The 18,402-nt window shown below is 39.2% G+C and overlaps 1 protein-coding gene across 1 annotated transcript in view; it reads right to left on the reverse strand.

Moving 5' to 3' along the window:
* LOC124268984 (integrator complex subunit 14-like) overlaps positions 1-17,453 on the reverse strand; it is a 28,821-nt gene extending 11,368 nt beyond the window's left edge. Inside the window, exons 1-2 of the mRNA XM_046704015.1 lie at positions 17,343-17,453; positions 695-865 (exon numbers count right to left, since the gene is read on the reverse strand). Coding sequence (XP_046559971.1) covers positions 695-856 — 162 coding nt within the window. The 5' untranslated portion in view covers positions 857-865; positions 17,343-17,453. The remainder of the gene's footprint in view (positions 1-694; positions 866-17,342) is intronic.
* Between the last annotated feature and the right edge of the window lie 949 nt (positions 17,454-18,402).

The raw sequence follows: 18,402 nt of genomic DNA on the forward strand, positions 1-18,402 counted from the left end.
ACAAAAAAACACAATCCAAAAGGAGCCCCGAACAATTCATAGTTTTGGCAATCTGGACAAGCCAATCATTCCAGACTAATTGTTGGGACTCCTTTTTAAATATATTCCAACTGGTGAGTAAATATATAGCAGTATATGAAGACTTCAGTGTAACAAGTTATTGGGCACTCAGAGGCCCAGATAAGCTGCGTATCCGGGTAAAATACGGATATAAAATTTCCAATTTCGCATTGAAACATAATTGCTGCATACCAATTACGCATTTAAAATGTTAGATACGCAAAAAGTTTAAAACAAATGCGTACGGAATATATTTATAAAAATCGCTTGCGTAATGAAAAAGACATCGATTGCTATCAAGTTGTACTGTTAGTATAGGACAAGTGTTGTACTGTCAGTATAGGATGAGTGATTTTTTATGAAATAATTTCCATTATATTTAAGTTGGTTTTGATTAGGTATGACAAAAGGCAGAACATACCTGCTTAATAAACTTACTCAATGACATAATACTTAGGTGAGTAAAATGACTGAAATACGCACATATTTGAAAGCAGTGGGTAACGGAAAATGAAATACCCACTCAACATTCATAATACCCACTCCAAAAAAATACAGTGGGTACAGTATCCACACGAGCTAAATCTTATCTGGAGCTCTAGGCACTCATTACACCCTGGCCATTGACACCCACCAGAGATGTGAACTCTAACTTGCAGTTGACAGCCATGTAGTCCAGGAGGTGGTTTATGCCCTGCACCGCTAGGTGGCGCCTCTGAAACTCCCCCTGACTGTCGGGGGTGAAGACTGGCCGACTCATGGACAGCGACACATCAAGCGCCAACACAGTCGGCATCTTGACCTACTGCAAATAGAAATTCTTATGATTATTGATCATTGAGCAAGCCATTTTCACATCAGCTCTGCCTGCGTTAAGTGGGGATTAGAATCATGTATCAAATGAATCACAATAGTACTGTCATCACCCAGTTCTGGTTTGCGACATAAGCCATCGAAGACATCTGATTATCATGATTTTTACAGAATCTGGTCCCAAGGATCCATCATGTTCCAGAATATCAAGTCTATAGGGACACCAGCATCTGGCACCAAGGACCTATTCTCTTCCAGAATACCTAGTCTACAGGGAGACCAGCATCTGGCACCAAGGACCTATTCTCTTCCAGAATACCTAGTCTACAGGGAGACCAGCATCTGGCACCAAGGACCTATTCTCTTCCAGAACGGGGACACCAGTCTGGCATCAGGGACCTATTCTCTTCCAGCAGTCTATAGGGCACCAGCATCTGGCACCAAGGACCTATTCTCTTCCAGAATACCAAGTCTATAGGGACACCAGCATCTGGCACCAAGGACCTATTCTCTTCCAGAATACCTAGTCTACTAGGGAGACCAGCATCTGGCACCAAGGACCTATTCTCTTCCAGAATACCTAGTTTACAGGGAGACCAGCATCTGGCACCAAGGACCTATTCTCTTCCAGAATACCTAGTTTACTGGGAGACCAGCATCTGGCACCAAGGACCTATTCTCTTCCAGAATACCTAGTTTACTGGGAGACCAGCATCTGGCACCAAGGACCTATTCTCTTCCAGAATACCTAGTTTACTGGGAGACCAGCATCTGGCACCAAGGACCTATTCTCTTCCAGAATACCTAGTTTACTGGGAGACCAGCATCTGGCACCAAGGACCTATTCTCTTCCAGAATACCTCGTCTACGGGGAGAACAATGTCTGGCACCAAGGACCTATTCTGTTCCAGAATACCTCGTCTACAGCAAGACCAGCATGTGGTACTTAGGACAACTCCTGCTGCAGAATCCCATCAGAATACACAATTAAACATGGTAACCAACCTCTGTTCTCTAAATCTATATTCAGAAAAAACATTTCTTCAACTTACAGAATTGAAGAACATTGTCTCCATAAGTCAGTGTAGGTCAGATTGAACAAACTGATATAATCAGTCCTATTTTGACATTGAGGTGACTAGCCGTGTCTTGACATCAACAATGTCACAATAGTTATTAAGCCCAAACAAAGTGGCCAAATCAAGTCTCCAGCTTCAAGTGTAATATCTGCCATATAGTCATTACAGTCAGATAAAGTCTTTAATCAGTACAAAATTCAGTAAAAAATCAGTAAATGATTTGAATTAGCTTTGTTGAAGGGAAATATTACATTAGGAGCTACCTGTAATGCACAGTGATGTCTGAATGATATTACCATACTATTTCCCTTCCACTTGTTGTCAAGGCTGATTAGTTTATCAAACGTACAAATTTAGAATTGTTTTCATTCCCAAATGGACACAGAGACGAGACTTTACAAGTGGGAGTGGTAATAATATTTTGGAGACACCTGTACACAAGCTTAGAAGGTGAGCAATGTAATTTGTAATTTAACATATCTTTAACTAGTCTTCGGACAGTAACCAGTATACTGTTAGTAATGAAATAACCTAATTAATGCGAGTGTTGACCCCCTACCCTGAACTGCATCATGAAATTCATATGAGAAGCCTTGCCTTTGAGGTGAGGTGAAATGGGCTTTAACGTCGTACTTGAGAAAATTTCACTCATATGAGGACGTGCATATGTGTGTATGTGTGACTGCTTTTACTAGCCCAGACTTAAGCTGGTTTCATGGTGCTAGCCCGCTGAGATACCATTCCGCAGTTAAGAATGAATACCACACTCAGACACATTATGCTCTGAGCCGACCAGTCCTTGTACTCATTAATGCCGAGAGCCAGGCAGGGACCAACAAGTACCATATTTTATCGTCTTTTGGTATGAAGCGGGCGGGGATCAAACTTGCGACCTTCCGCTCTCTGAGAGGACACTCTAAGCACTACACCGCGGTGGTGGTATGCTGTGGAGGGGGATCGAACCTGCAACCTTCCTCTCTCCGGGCAGACACTATACCACAGTGGTAGTATGCTGTCACCGGGGATCGAACCTGAGACCTTCCGCTATCTGGGCGGACACTCTAAGCACTACACCGCCGCGGTGGTGGTATGCCGTGGAAGGGGATCGAACCTGCGATCTTCCTCTCTCCAGGCAGACACTATACCAAACTATACCACAGTGGTAGTATGCTGTCGCTCGGGATCGAACCTGAGACCTTCCGCTATCTGGACACTCCAAACACTACACCGCGGTGGTGGTATGCTGTGGAGGGGATCGAACCTGCGACCTTCCGCTATCTGGGCGGACACTCCAAACACTACACCACGGTGGTGGTATGCGTGGAAGGGGATCGAACCTGCGACCTTCCGCTATCTGGGCGGACACTCTAAACACTACACCACGGTGGTGGCCCCTTGACCATATTCCGCCTATATGGTGGCAGCTCTTTGTAGTCGATTGTTTGACTGATTGTTGTTTAACGCCACACTCAGCAATATTTCATCATATAGTGGGGTCTCTCTTGTAGGGATTCCAAAGCAGAAGAGTGGGGATTCCACAGCAGAAAAGGTCCCAAATTAGAGAATACCATGACTTTTCATCATGTTCGACATTCCCTTTTACAAATACGTGTTGTCAGAGGAACACACACATCATAATACTTATAGCTGTTGAATAGTTAAACACATCAAAATGTGCAAGCTTATAGATGTCAGAAACTGTAGCCCAGTAAACACATGGAGATGTGCAAGCTTATAGATGACAGAAACAGTGTAGCCCAGTAAACACATGGACATGTGCAAGGATTATAGATGACAGAAACAGTGTAGCCCAGTAAACACATGGAGATGTGCAAGATTATAGATGACAGAAACAGTGTAGCCCAGTAAACACATGGAGATGTGCAAGATTATAGATGACAGAAACAGTGTAGCCCAGTAAACACATGGACATGTGCAAGATTATAGATGACAGAAACAGTGTAGCCCAGTAAACACATGGAGATGTGCAAGATTATAGATGACAGAAACAGTGTAGCCCAGTAAACACATCTAGATGTGCAAGATTATAGATGACAGAAACAGTGTAGCTCAGTAAACACATCTAGATGTGCAAGATTATAGATGACAGAAACAGTGTAGCCCAGTAAACACATCTAGATGTGCAAGATTATAGATGACAGAAACAGTGTAGCTCAGTAAACACATCTAGATGTGCAAGCTTATAGATGACAGAAACAGTGTAGCCCAGTAAACACATGGACATGTGCAAGATTATAGATGACAGAAACAGTGTAGCTCAGTAAACACATGGACATGTGCAAGATTATAGATGACAGAAACAGTGTAGCTCCAGTAAACACATCTAGATGTGCAAGATTGTAGATGAAAGAAACAGTGTAGCTCAGTAAACACATCTAGATGTGCAAGCTTATAGATGACAGAAACAGTGTAGCCCAGTAAACACATGGACATGTGCAAGATTATAGATGACAGAAACAGTGTAGCCCAGTAAACACATGGACATGTGCAAGATTATAGATGACAGAAACAGTGTAGCCCAGTAAACACATCTAGATGTGCAAGATTATAGATGACAGAAACAGTGTAGCCCAGTAAACACATGGACATGTGCAAGATTATAGATGACAGAAACAGTGTAGCCCAGTAAACACATCTAGATGTGCAAGATTATAGATGACAGAAACAGTGTAGCTCAGTAAACACATGGAGATGTGCAAGATTATAGATGACAGAAACAGTGTAGCCCAGTAAACACATCTAGATGTGCAAGCTTATAGATGACAGAAACAGTGTAGCTCAGTAAACACATGGACATGTGCCAGATTATAGATGACAGAAACAGTGTAGCCCAGTAAACACATCTAGATGTGCAAGATTATAGATGACAGAAACAGTGTAGCCCAGTAAACACATCTAGATGTGCAAGATTATAGATGACAGAAACAGTGTAGCTCAGTAAACACATGGAGATGTGCAAGGTTATAGATGACAGAAACTGTGTAGCCCAGTAAACACATGGACATGTGCAAGATTATAGATGACAAGAACAGTGTAGCCCAGTAAACACATGGAGATGTGCAAGATTATAGATGACAGAAACAGTGTAGCCCAGTAAACACATCTAGATGTGCAAGATTATAGATGACAGAAACAGTGTAGCTCAGTAAACACATGGAGATGTGCAAGATTATAGATGACAGAAACTGTGTGTAGCCCAGTAAACACATGGACATGTGCAAGATTATAGATGACAAGAACAGTGTAGCCCAGTAAACACATGGAGATGTGCAAGATTATAGATGACAGAAACAGTGTAGCCCAGTAAACACATCTAGATGTGCAAGATTATAGATGACAGAAACAGTGTAGCCCAGTAAACACATCTAGATGTGCAAGATTATAGATGACAGAAACAGTGTAGCCCAGTAAACACATCTAGATGTGCAAGATTATAGATGACAGAAACAGTGTAGCTCCAGTAAACACATCTAGATGTGCAAGATTATAGATGACAGAAACAGTGTAGCTCAGTAAACACATGGACATGTGCAAGATTATAGATGACAGAAACAGTGTAGCCCAGTAAACACATGGACATGTGCAAGATTATAGATGACAGAAATAGTGTAGCCCAGTAAACACATGGACATGTGCAAGATTATAGATGACAGAAACAGTGTAGCCCAGTAAACACATCTAGATGTGCAAGATTATAGATGACAGAAACAGTGTAGCCCAGTAAACACATGGACATGTGCAAGATTATAGATGACAGAAACAGTGTAGCCCTAGTAAACACATCTAGATGTGCAAGATTATAGATGACAGAAACAGTGTAGCCCAGTAAACACATGGAAATGTGCAAGATTATAGATGACAGAAACAGTGTAGCCAAGTAAACACATGGACATGTGCAAGATTATAGATGACAGAAACAGTAGTAGCCCAGTAAACACATCTAGATGTGCAAGATTATAGATGACAGAAACAGTGTAGCCCAGTAAAACACATGGAGATGTGCAAGATTATAGATGACAGAAACAGTGTAGCCCAGTAAACACATGGACATGTGCAAGATTATAGATGACAGAAACAGTGTAGCCCAGTAAACACATCTAGATGTGCAAGATTATAGATGACAGAAACAGTGTAGCCCAGTAAACACATGGAGATGTGCAAGATTATAGATGACAGAAACAGTGTAGCCCAGTAAACACATGGACATGTGCAAGATTATAGATGACAGAAACAGTGTAGCCCAGTAAACACATCTAGATGTGCAAGCTTATAGATGACAGAAACAGTGTAGCCCAGTAAACACATGGAGATGTGCAAGATTATAGATGACAGAAACAGTGTAGCCCAGTAAAACACATCTAGATGTGCAAGATTATAGATGACAGAAACAGTGTAGCCCAGTAAACACATGGAGATGTGCAAGATTATAGATGACAGAAACAGTGTAGCCCAGTAAACACATCTAGATGTGCAAGATTATAGATGACAGAAACAGTGTAGCCCAGTAAACACATGGACATGTGCAAGATTATAGATGACAGAAACAGTGTAGCCCAGTAAACACATCTAGATGTGCAAGATTATAGATGACAGAAACAGTGTAGCCCAGTAAACACATGGAGATGTGCAAGATTATAGATGACAGAAACAGTGTAGCTCAGTAAACACATGGACATGTGCAAGATTATAGATGACAGAAACAGTGTAGCTCAGTAAACACATCTAGATGTGCAAGATTATAGATGACAGAAACAGTGTAGCCCAGTAAACACATCTAGATGTGCAAGATTATAGATGACAGAAACAGTGGTAGCCCAGTAAACACATGGAGATGTGCAAGATTATAGATGACAGAAACAGTGTAGCTCAGTAAACACATGGACATGTGCAAGATTATAGATGACAGAAACAGTGTAGCCCAGTAAACACATGGACATGTGCAAGATTACAGATGACAGAAACAGTGTAGCCCAGTAAACACATCTAGATGTGCAAGATTATAGATGACAGAAACAGTGTAGCCCAGTAAACACATGGAGATGTGCAAGCTTATAGATGACAGAAACAGTGTAGCCCAGTAAACACATCTAGATGTGCAAGATTATAGATGACAGAAACAGTGTAGCCCAGTAAACACATCTAGATGTGCAAGATTATAGATGACAGAAACAGTGTGGCCCAGTAAACACATCTAGATGTGCAAGATTATAGATGACAGAAACAGTGTAGCCCAGTAAACACATGGAGATGTGCAAGATTATAGATGACAGAAACAGTGTAGCCCAGTAAACACATCTAGATGTGCAAGATTATAGATGACAGAAACAGTGTAGCCCAGTAAACACATGGAGATGTGCAAGCTTATAGATGACAGAAACAGTGTAGCCCAGTAAACACATGGACATGTGCAAGATTATAGATGATAGACACAGTGTAGCTCAGTAAACACATCTAGATGTGCAAGATTATAGATGACAGAAACAGTGTAGTTCAGTAAACACATGGAGATGTGCAAGATTATAGATGACAGAAACAGTGTAGCCCAGTAAACACATGGAGATGTGCAAGATTATAGATGACAGAAACAGTGTAGCCCAGTAAACACATCTAGATGTGCAAGATTATAGATGACAGAAACAGTGTAGCCCAGTAAACACATGGAGATGTGCAAGATTATAGATGACAGAAACAGAGTAGCTCCAGTAAACACATCTAGATGTGCAAGCTTATAGATGACAGAAACAGTGTAGCCCAGTAAACACATGGAGATGTGCAAGATTATAGATGACAGAAACAGTGTAGCCCAGTAAACACATGGAGATGTGCAAGCTTATAGATGACAGAAACAGTGTAGCCCAGTAAACACATGGAGATGTGCAAGCTTATAGATGACAGAAACAGTGTAGCCCAGTAAACACATGGAGATGTGCAAGATTATAGATGACAGAAACAGTGTAGCCCAGTAAACACATGGAGATGTGCAAGATTATAGATGACAGAAACGGTGTAGCCCAGTAAACACATCTAGATGTGCAAGATTATAGATGACAGAAACAGTGTAGCCCAGTAAACACATGGAGATGTGCAAGATTATAGATGACAGAAACAGTGTAGCCCAGTAAACACATCGAGATGTGCAAGATTATAGATGACAGAAACAGTGTAGCCCAGTAAACACATGGAGATGTGCAAGATTATAGATGACAGAAACAGTGTAGCCCAGTAAACACATGGAGATGTGCAAGATTATAGATGACAGAAACAGTGTAGCCCAGTAAACACATGGAGATGTGCAAGATTATAGATGACAGAAACAGTGTAGCCCAGTAAACACATCGAGATGTGCAAGATTATAGATGACAGAAACAGTGTAGCCCAGTAAACACATGGAGATGTGCAAGATTATAGATGACAGAAACAGTGTAGCCCAGTAAACACATGGAGATGTGCAAGATTATAGATGACAGACACATCAGAATACTACACAACAGTACAACACGGTAAATGATATGCGAGATTATTACAAATAGGAAATTACATTTCTACATTAGATCGCTGCAGGAAATTAATTTCTACATTAGCTGCAGGAAATTACTTTTTGGCCAGAGTACTAATTTCCTAAAAATAATTATTCCTTTATATGTGGACACGAGAGGATGAATTACCGGATATTGCATGAGTCATACTGGCAGGTTATGTTTTTCCATCAGTGTTGGTTTTGTGATGATTGTTCTCCTGGGGTAGTAGACTGAAGACAAAGATAGACTTCAGGATCGGAGCTCATTTAATGTAATTGTTCAGTCAAAAACTGCTACCAATCATCTTATTCCATTTCTTGATATAAGTTAAACACCTCTATGAAAATGCTACATTGAAATAACAGAGGATGAAATCCATATTTGATCATTTAGACTAGAGCTAAATGTGAATGCCTCATCAGTTAGTGATCAGTGAGTAATGACAGTTGAGCAATCTTGCAGCTAAAAGAATGCCACATAAAGATACCAATGCTGCTGCTGCTGCTGATGTTGATGGTTGGGATATGTACTGCTACTACTTATATTAAGGATAAGTTCCTGCACATGCAGACTGAAGGAAGAATGCATGAATCACAGATCTATATTACCCTGGCGAGATATGATATGATATGATATGAGATATGATATATGATGAGATATGATATATGGTATGATATGATATATGATATGATATGATATGATATGATATGATATGATATGATATATGATATGATATGATATGATGATATGATATGATATGATATGACTGACTGACTGAGTTTGGTTTTACGCGCTTTTAGCAATATTCCAGCAACATCACGTGGGGGGACACCAGAAATGGGCTTCACACATTGTGCCCATGTGGGGATTGAACCGGGTCTTCCGGTGAGCCAACGCTTTAACCATTAGGCTACCCCACCGCCCTGATATGATATGATATGATATGATATGATATGATATGATATGATATGATATGATATGATATGATATGATATGATATGATATGATATGATATGATATGATATGATATGATATGATATGATATGAAATGATATGAATCAATCATGTAACCAGTTCAAGCCACTTGTTCCATTGTGTTTCCGTAGAAGACAAGTAATGGATGGTTCACGGATTCGAGACACCAAGCGATTTGGTGTTGAGAACCTGTGAACAATCTAATTTAGTGCATGCACATTATGAAATCCTAACATCAAACTGTGACCTTATGCAAATTTAATTCAAACTGGAGCTTTACTAGCGTAACGACATGTTAACACTTCGCAGCTGAAATAGAAGCCGCTGAAGACGATCTGAGCAAAATAATCTCTCGTGCTTAAGAGAGAAGATCTACTCTATGACTAAGATAATAGTGATCGCTTTGGTCCAGCAATTTGAGCGACAAATTGACAGAACGCCTAAAAGATCGGATAGCTAAGAAAACGAGCGCCAACTACAAATTTGCAACGAACACTTTTGGCGAGTGGGCAAACTTCCGGAATCAAAAGACACAAACGTTTTTCGAAGATTATTATCCTGTTCCAACTGACTTGGCGAAAGCTCAGGAAAAAGAAATTCCCTACTGGCTGACACCTTTTGTTATGGAAGTTTGTCTCAAGGATGGGAGTGATTACCCGCCTTGAACATTGTACAACACTGTGATGGGTATTCAGCGCTATCTACGTGAAGAATGTGGGCGTGTCCTGAAATTTCTGAATGTCCTGAAAGAAGATCACATTTGTTTCAATCCTTGAGAAAAACTATGGACGCGTGAATGAAGGAATTATCTGGAAAGGGACTCGGTGTGCAACAATGAACTGATCTTATCACTGAGGATGAAAATAAGCTGTGGGATTTTGGTGTGATGAATCTGAAAAATAAAACTGGATTAAGTTACGGTGTGTTTTTCTATTGTGGGAAGGAGTTTGCTTTTAGGGGATACAGTGAACACATAGAGTGTAATGTGGAGCAGTTCAGTGTTCAGTGGATTCAAGTGGACAGAAAGCATTGGTGTACCAGGACCATGGGAGTGAAACAGTTCAGTGGGTTCTCAATCAGTGAAAAGTAGAGCCGAAATGTGTAGTGCAATATAGTGACGCTTCTAACCCTCGTTATGTTGTTAACCTGCATGAAACCTAAAGTTCCTAGTTCTGCAAATGTCGTTGTTATTGAAGAAGATGGGCAGAAAATCCAGCTGTCACTGTAAAATTGCTGAAATACGTGTTAATATGTAGCATAGCTTGTGTGTTTCGTTAACCACGTGTAAAACATGTGGTAACTCCTCAGTGTAAACAAACTATGTCTGAATGATTCAGCCAATCCGATTGCTAGATTTCACCCAATACCAATCACGTGGTTAGCCTTGAACCAAGTCATACCATGGGATTTGGTGTTGGTGAAAACTAGCCATCTGATTGGCTGAAACACTTTGGCCATGCGCTAAGCACAGGTTGCTGACATGTATCCTTGATCTGGGGTAGATAAGCTTGGTTGTTATGAAAACTATGTATGAACATCAGACAGAATGAAGAGATGATGAAAAAGCACCCATACTCATAACTATGAAACATATACATGTTAATTTTCAAAAAACATTTAACACATTCAGTGGAGGAAATCTATTTTCTTTCCTGAATTTTTGTAGTGTTGCCTCATTATTTTCATATCCCAATTTCGTAGATCGGTACTCATACGGTTGATCATTGGATTGCCTGGTCCAGACTTGATTATTTACAGACCGCTGCCATGTACAGGTGGAAATAACTTTAAAATTGCTAGTGTACTCCGGTACAGTGTAAAATCACTTGCCCTGATAAGTTTTCCACTATACCGGCCGTTTTCTTGTTGATTTTTTTAAGTAAACAACATTATTAACATTGGAAAGTCAATTGGACACCGGTACAGCTTGGTATACAATGTGCTTGCCCGACAGAAAAAAACCTTGGACTCCGACGTCGGGCAATTGGTTATTCTTGGTGTCGCAAAGCTGTAGTGTTTAAACAAATGGATACAATTAGTATGTTTACCATCATAGGCGTTTAAAATCACTTCCCATAGATTGTACATACATGAATGTAAAACCTATGAAAAAATGAAGGGATTATCATAATAAACAAAACAAATGTGACACTACGAAATATGTCGCCACAATAGCGGTAATCTACGTTACAGAACGTAAAATGCATATATATTGACAAACATTTGTTTTGAAAGCTATCAAGTTTTTACCTGATATATTATATGTAGAAAAAGTGTCATCTTGGAACACATCGTACCTTATAAAACCGTACACAAAGACGAACCCGGTCTATAAAAATAGTTGTGTTAAGCATGAAAGCTGAGTTACCATTACTGTACGGAAACATGAATAAGAGCTACCTATAAAAGTGATTAGAATGAATGCATTGTGTTTCATAGTGTAATAAAACCGAAAAAGGGGGTGCAATATGCTTCCAGTCAAGATCATGGTAGTTTGCAAACGGTGAAAGTAATCTCCATTATGAAATCTACGTTACCACTACGTACTACCTTCATAACTATCACATGTTATGGGAGCTGTTATGAATATTTTATTTTTTGCTAATCATGTAGCAATAATGACTTTGATATATGGTAAGTTGTTGTAAAATCAGTCAATATGAGGACGATTATTACGTCCAATGAATTAGTTTGTAAGGTAACATAGATTACAAAAATATCATTGTTGAATTCTGACAGAATGGGCAAGACTCATGCCGAGATCCAGCAGGATTATGGAGAAAGAAGAATGAATGTTATTCATGTGAACAAGTGTTTTTTGAGCAAATCTGTAATCTACGTTACAAAGGCATTCATTCACAACCTGATCAATAATATTACCTTTCGTAAATGTTGTTGTATTGTCAGTGAAGTTCATGATATTACCTCTCAGATGTCGATTCTTTTTGTCGACTTATTTTACGTAAAGAACAGCATTTCACAGTATAACATAAAGTCATATTTTCAAGAGCTTTGACTTCATCAACTTTATTGTTATAATGCTAACAAACTCAATTGAGTGGAGAGGATGTTACATGTAATGTTGTTTCCTTAACGAAACACAACTTTGGGATTAACGACTGAACTTTGTGAATGATATGTCCCTTCAATGTGTTATGCAGCCATCATAAAGAACAGTCCGTAGATTACAACGATCGTGTAGGGTGGTATTGTCTGAGATGTGATGGATTTTTTACAAGCTCCCCTTGAGTGCTACAATTTCTGATTTTCGTTTGTGACACTTTCTTCAATGAAATAGCAACAACAAGTGATAGAAATATTGTCTTTAGTTTTTTTACGATTTGTGTCTTTCAAATTGGGCATTCTCTGTAAGAATTGGTGCTTAGCAAAGTCACAGATGTGTTGTTGGTACAATGAATAATATTGTGCGTTGTTCAGGATACAGTGAATTTGTTTTCTGCATCCATTCCCTAAATTTGCACCTACTGGACACACATTTGCACGTCACATAAAACCCTATAAAGGTATGTCAGGATAGAGTGGGAGGGCAGAACAATTCCACGCAGGTCACACCTTATCCAAAGGACAATAAACAGATGATAAAGGGGTGTTTCATTTTGAAAGGTTACCCAAGCCAATGGACCGTGGACGATGTTGGGTCCGAAAGGGGGCACATTCTCAATCAGAAAGGCAATCCAAAGGCTAAAGATAGAGTTGGAAGCTTCGATTTCACAGGATTTATCGGAGCTTGTAAACAAACAAATGTCACCAAGTGTTATTAAAATCCTCACCCAAGATTACATTCACACCAAATATAGCAATTTTACTCATATTTACACTGATGCTTCAAAGGATCCCAGAACCGGTCATGTTGGTGGAGCTTTCTATATTCCCGATATTGGTTTATCCAAAAGATTTAGATTGACTGATCATCTGTCTGTATTTGCAGCAGAACTGACATCCATACTTCAAGCTTTAAAATGGGTAAAAGATAATGAACACGAAGCAATAATTTTTACTGATTCGTTGTCAGCTGTACAAGCAATTCAATCAGGTGTACAAGGTCCATGCAGTGACACCCTATACGACATCTTGTATCTTGATACTGTTTTAAACTTCATGTACATCAGCTGTGATATTGTTTGGATTCCTGCACATGTTGGTGTAGCTGGAAACGAAGTAGTTGACACAATTGCTAAGATGGCTTGCAACAGACCACAGCCAGATATTCATTCAATTAAGCCCATTCCAAGAGATTACTGGTTTGTCATTTCATCTTCAATAAATGCATCTTGGCAAAATAAATGGGATAATGAAACTACAGGTAGACACATGTACTCTACTTGTCCTGTAGTAAACAAACATCTTAAAATTAAATTCGGGCGTTGTCGCAGAGATGAAGTTGTTTTAACTCGTCTCAGGCTGGGACATTGTGGATTAAAGGCATATAGAAGTATTTTAGATAAAGACTTATCTCCTCTGTGTGAAAGCTGTAACTTACACTGCCCAGAAACAGTTCAGCACTACCTCATTGAATGTCCAGCTCATGAAAACCCACGTAAGGCTCTTAAAGAAACTGTGCTTAACAAAACCCAAAATACTTTTTCAATGAACGCAATACTTGGCGATAATTTAATGTATGGTTGCATACAAAGAGCTGTTTTAGACTTCCTCGTTAAAACGGGTAAGTACGATGTTATTTAACTGAACAAAAATATAACAGTTTGTTAAGTGTTGAGCGCATATAGGCCTTTTAAGGCCCAAGGTCGCCCTAAAACCTAATATACATACATACATAGAGTTGGAAGGTAAAATGCATTAACCCTAATGCAGCTAACCCTAAGGAACAAAGAGGCATGCAAGATCAGTGAGAGCCACACTGGAAAGGGTGCAGTATATGACTGCAGCATGATGTTGCACTTATTGGCTCAGACTGCAGTCTCTGGTTTGCTTCACAGATGTTGCATGTCTCTTCAGTCATAAAAGTTGGGAACTCCTTTCCGATCAAACACCTCTTCGCGATTCTTAGGGTTGCGTACCACTTGCTGATCAAACACCCCTTTACAAATGATACAATCCTTTGTGTTGGGCATCTATTTGTAATTCTTAGAGTAAGTTGTGATGTAGGGTATGGGCCAGACTTATATAAAGTCTTTAGGATAAGAAATACAACAAATTATAATTAGATCTTCAGTATATATGCTGAAATATTGTGTGATAGTTTAGTGTAGCATCTCTGTTGTTATTTTACGAGAGTTTTTTTTTTGTCTCGTCCGGTGACAAGATACCTGTAATATGACCAGCATGAATACACCTGTTAAAACCCTTTTGTAATATGGGCCATGGCCTTGAATACTCGAAATAAATTGTCTATCTGTCTGTGTGGGCCAACTACCCTTTTAATGAATACATCCAATACAATTACACAACAGTACATACACTTTTAACAAGTTATGAGTTTCACCATATTGTGCAGAAAAGTAAACATGAATGGTAAACATTACTAAACAAATACTAATCATTTGTGATTGTCCATGGTCCTGTGGTAGGGTGTTGGCTAATGGGATTAGGTCCTAAGGCAAGTGCAGTTTTGCACCTGGTAAAGTGAATTCAATCATCCAAGAGCTGCTAATTGAAATTAGAAAACGGTTGACCAGTAAAACCAGGGAGACTCTATAAGGGGGAGTGGTCACTCCTCGGAAAACCCCTAAGCTATGCCTCGGCTCGTCACGTGACCAGTGTAGCCAATATGGCGGCAGCGTAGTTTTTAAGATTGAGCCCGGTTTATTTTCAACAGCTGATTACATACGCTGAGTGTTGTGACAATTGAAAACCTACATGTAGAAGATAAGTTACCTATTCTGTCACTTCATTTTAAGTCAAATAATTGTTATTAGTGTCAGTATTAGTACAGTAGATTTGTAGTAAAGTTTCAAGTTGGCTTGTTGTAGCTCACTGGCTTCAATTCTCAGTACACAGCGAAGAAAGACTAAATTCGATCGCTAAAGACTTCTTTCACATATTCGTTTAATTTTTAGAAGGGAAATATACCTTTAGTTCAAAGGTGTTTGCAAGTAATAGTGATAGTTTTATAACTAAATTTTTTTGGTTAGGGTGTATTTGAGGTGTGTGAAATATATGACATATCGACGATCTGCCATTGAAATACTACAGGGCGTTGTTTGAGTGTTTCTAGTTATTGTTCTAAAACATCTTTCACATACAACCTTTAATTTTATGAGGGGAATATACCATCAGGTGAAAGGTGTTTGCAAGTAATAGTGATAGTTTTATAATTTAATTTTTTTTGTCAGGGTGTATTTGAGGTGTGTGAAAAATATGACATATCGCCGATCTGCCATTGAAATACTACAGGGCGTTGTTTGAGTGTTTCTAGTTATTGTTCTAAAACTTCTTTCACATACACCTTTAATTTTTATGAGGGGAATATACCATCAGGTGAAAGGTGTTTGCAAGTAATAGTGATAGTTTTATAATTTAAATTTTTTTGGTTAGGGTGTATGAGGTGTGTGAAAAATATGACATACGCCATTGATGCTTGTGATGCTTGAGTGTTATAGTTCTAAAACTTCTTTCTTTCTTGTTGATCATAGTATAAGATATCTGAATTAGTTATTAATGTAAAAAAATGTCTGAAAGTAGATTTTTTTAAAAAGGACAGCTGATGTTAACACATGTGTTCTACCGATAGTTTTGCGTTCTTTAACATGTTTGGGGAGGGATGGCCGTGGTGTATCATTTATTCTTTCATTCATTCACATATGTTCTTTTTATTTTGTTCTTTTTCTTTATTTCTTTCATTCATTCACATATAATTCTTGCTCTTAATTAATTAATTCATTCATTGTAAAATTCCGACTGATACAATACACTGGCTGAAGTACTGTTAAACGCAGCCGAAGTTGCGCTGGGAATGAACCAAGTCACTGTGTGCGCTGGACCATGACGAGGCACACCCTAATTAGTACAAATGGTGAAGAAAGCCAGCGAGTGACCTATCCCTGTTGTAGAGTATCCCTGGTAAAACTGACTGACTGACTGAGTTTGGTTTTACGCCGCTTTTAGCAATATTCCAGCAACATCACGGCGGGGGACACCAGAAATGGGCTTCACACATTGTACCCATGTGGGGATTCGAACCCGGGTCTTCGGCGTGACGAGCCAACGCTTTAACCACTAGGCTACCCCACCGCCCCTTGACCAGTAAAATGCACCATCATCATATTCATCATACTAATATTTGTATAGTGACAATATCCAGCTCAGCTGCTCAAAGGCGCTTCGTTTTTCCCTAGATCATTGGATTATGGTATTTCAATCTCAACTCCCTGGGGATCATACAACTCGTGCAGCCATAGGCGCACAGAGTTATTGTGGCTTTCCCATCCTTACGAGGTGCTCATTCACAGCTGGGTGGACTGGGACACATAGTCACAGTACTTTGTTTTACTGCACGTTGCTGTACCCGCAACTAGGTGTTTGCAGCGTATTCATGTGGCCACCATCTGGCCATTTACCAACGGATTCGTGGGTTCTTTTAAGTGCACAGGGTTGTGTACTGTACACAAATGCATAAGGTGATCAAATGCCACCTGCATTGAATTGTGCTTCCCTCCAACACTATATATGTGATGTGCCATTAAATAACTGAAATATTATGGCATGGGAGCCTGCCGATGCCAATAAGCGCTGTGCTCGCTAAACTGCAATGTTCCTATTTTGTATTATATAGCCCTAGTCTACGTGACCGAAAACTGGACAGAATCTGTTTTGGAGAACGAACAGTGGGTGAAAATGACTGATCACATTTCTCTAAAAATCATGCACCACAAAGATAGAACACTGGTATCCTTACCTTCTGTCACGACGTGGGAGGGCTTGAAATGAAATACCTTAACTCAAACATTACAGTACAAAGCACTTTTGTGTACCACACGTGATCAAAATCGGGAAATAACTTCTCCCGTCATTGTGAATACTGAAATATGGAACCAAACATTAACGGAGGGGAAATATTTTGTAAACACGACGAATCACCGATTGGTGGGAACGGGAACGGGTAGGGGCACCAGATTAAGAAGGACTGAACGAGGATGAGATTATAAGGCTAGACAAAATTTATTTCTTGTTTTACGGATCTGCCGGTCGTATTTTTCAAGAATAAGAAAAAAAATTAATTAATTTTTCCCGCGCAAAAAAATAAATCCTAATGTTTTTATTGGCCAAAACTGTAAACTTACAAGAAAAACTTTTTAGACTGTTTTTTTTGCCCCATATACACTTCATAAATTGCCAAAAGTAAAATACTTTAGCATTTAAAAGGAATGTTACTTTGAATGATGATTTATTTTAAAAATTCCCGTATTTAGAGGGAGGTGGGCATAAAAAAAAATCGTCATAAGATGAGATAGTTATTTATATTTGCTCGACCGCTTCACCTTTTAAGAGGTTAAAAAATCATATCCTCGTGTTATGGGTTTCTGGACATTTGTTGTTGTCTCTGTTATTGCAAAGACATTATAAAAATATATGTCTCTGACGTATTAAAGACAACTTTTTCTTAAAGATAAACCATCTTTCGACTATTTCACAATGTTTGTGTGACGCAAGTCACGCAACCCGCCTCGTATATATAGCGAGAGTAAACACATCTGTCCGAAAACATATCATCCGACGATTATACGTGCCATATTATCGCACCCTGTAATTTTGAAAATCATATTTCGTTTTACTTTCCTGTATAGTTTTTGGCAACCTTAGCGCTTCAGAAGGGAGCAACTGTTTCACTAAATATTTCTTTTTTATATATTTTTGTGCTATTTGTCAGAACTTGATAAATAGAAAAGTTCAGGCTCCTTCGAATATACGAAATAATACACATGTACAATTCGTACAAAACATTTCCGTTTTCTGAT

The sequence above is a fragment of the Haliotis rubra genome, unplaced genomic scaffold, assembly GCF_003918875.1.
Source record: "Haliotis rubra isolate DU_JTF1 unplaced genomic scaffold, ASM391887v1 Scf141, whole genome shotgun sequence".
Taxonomy (NCBI): domain Eukaryota; kingdom Metazoa; phylum Mollusca; class Gastropoda; order Lepetellida; family Haliotidae; genus Haliotis; species Haliotis rubra.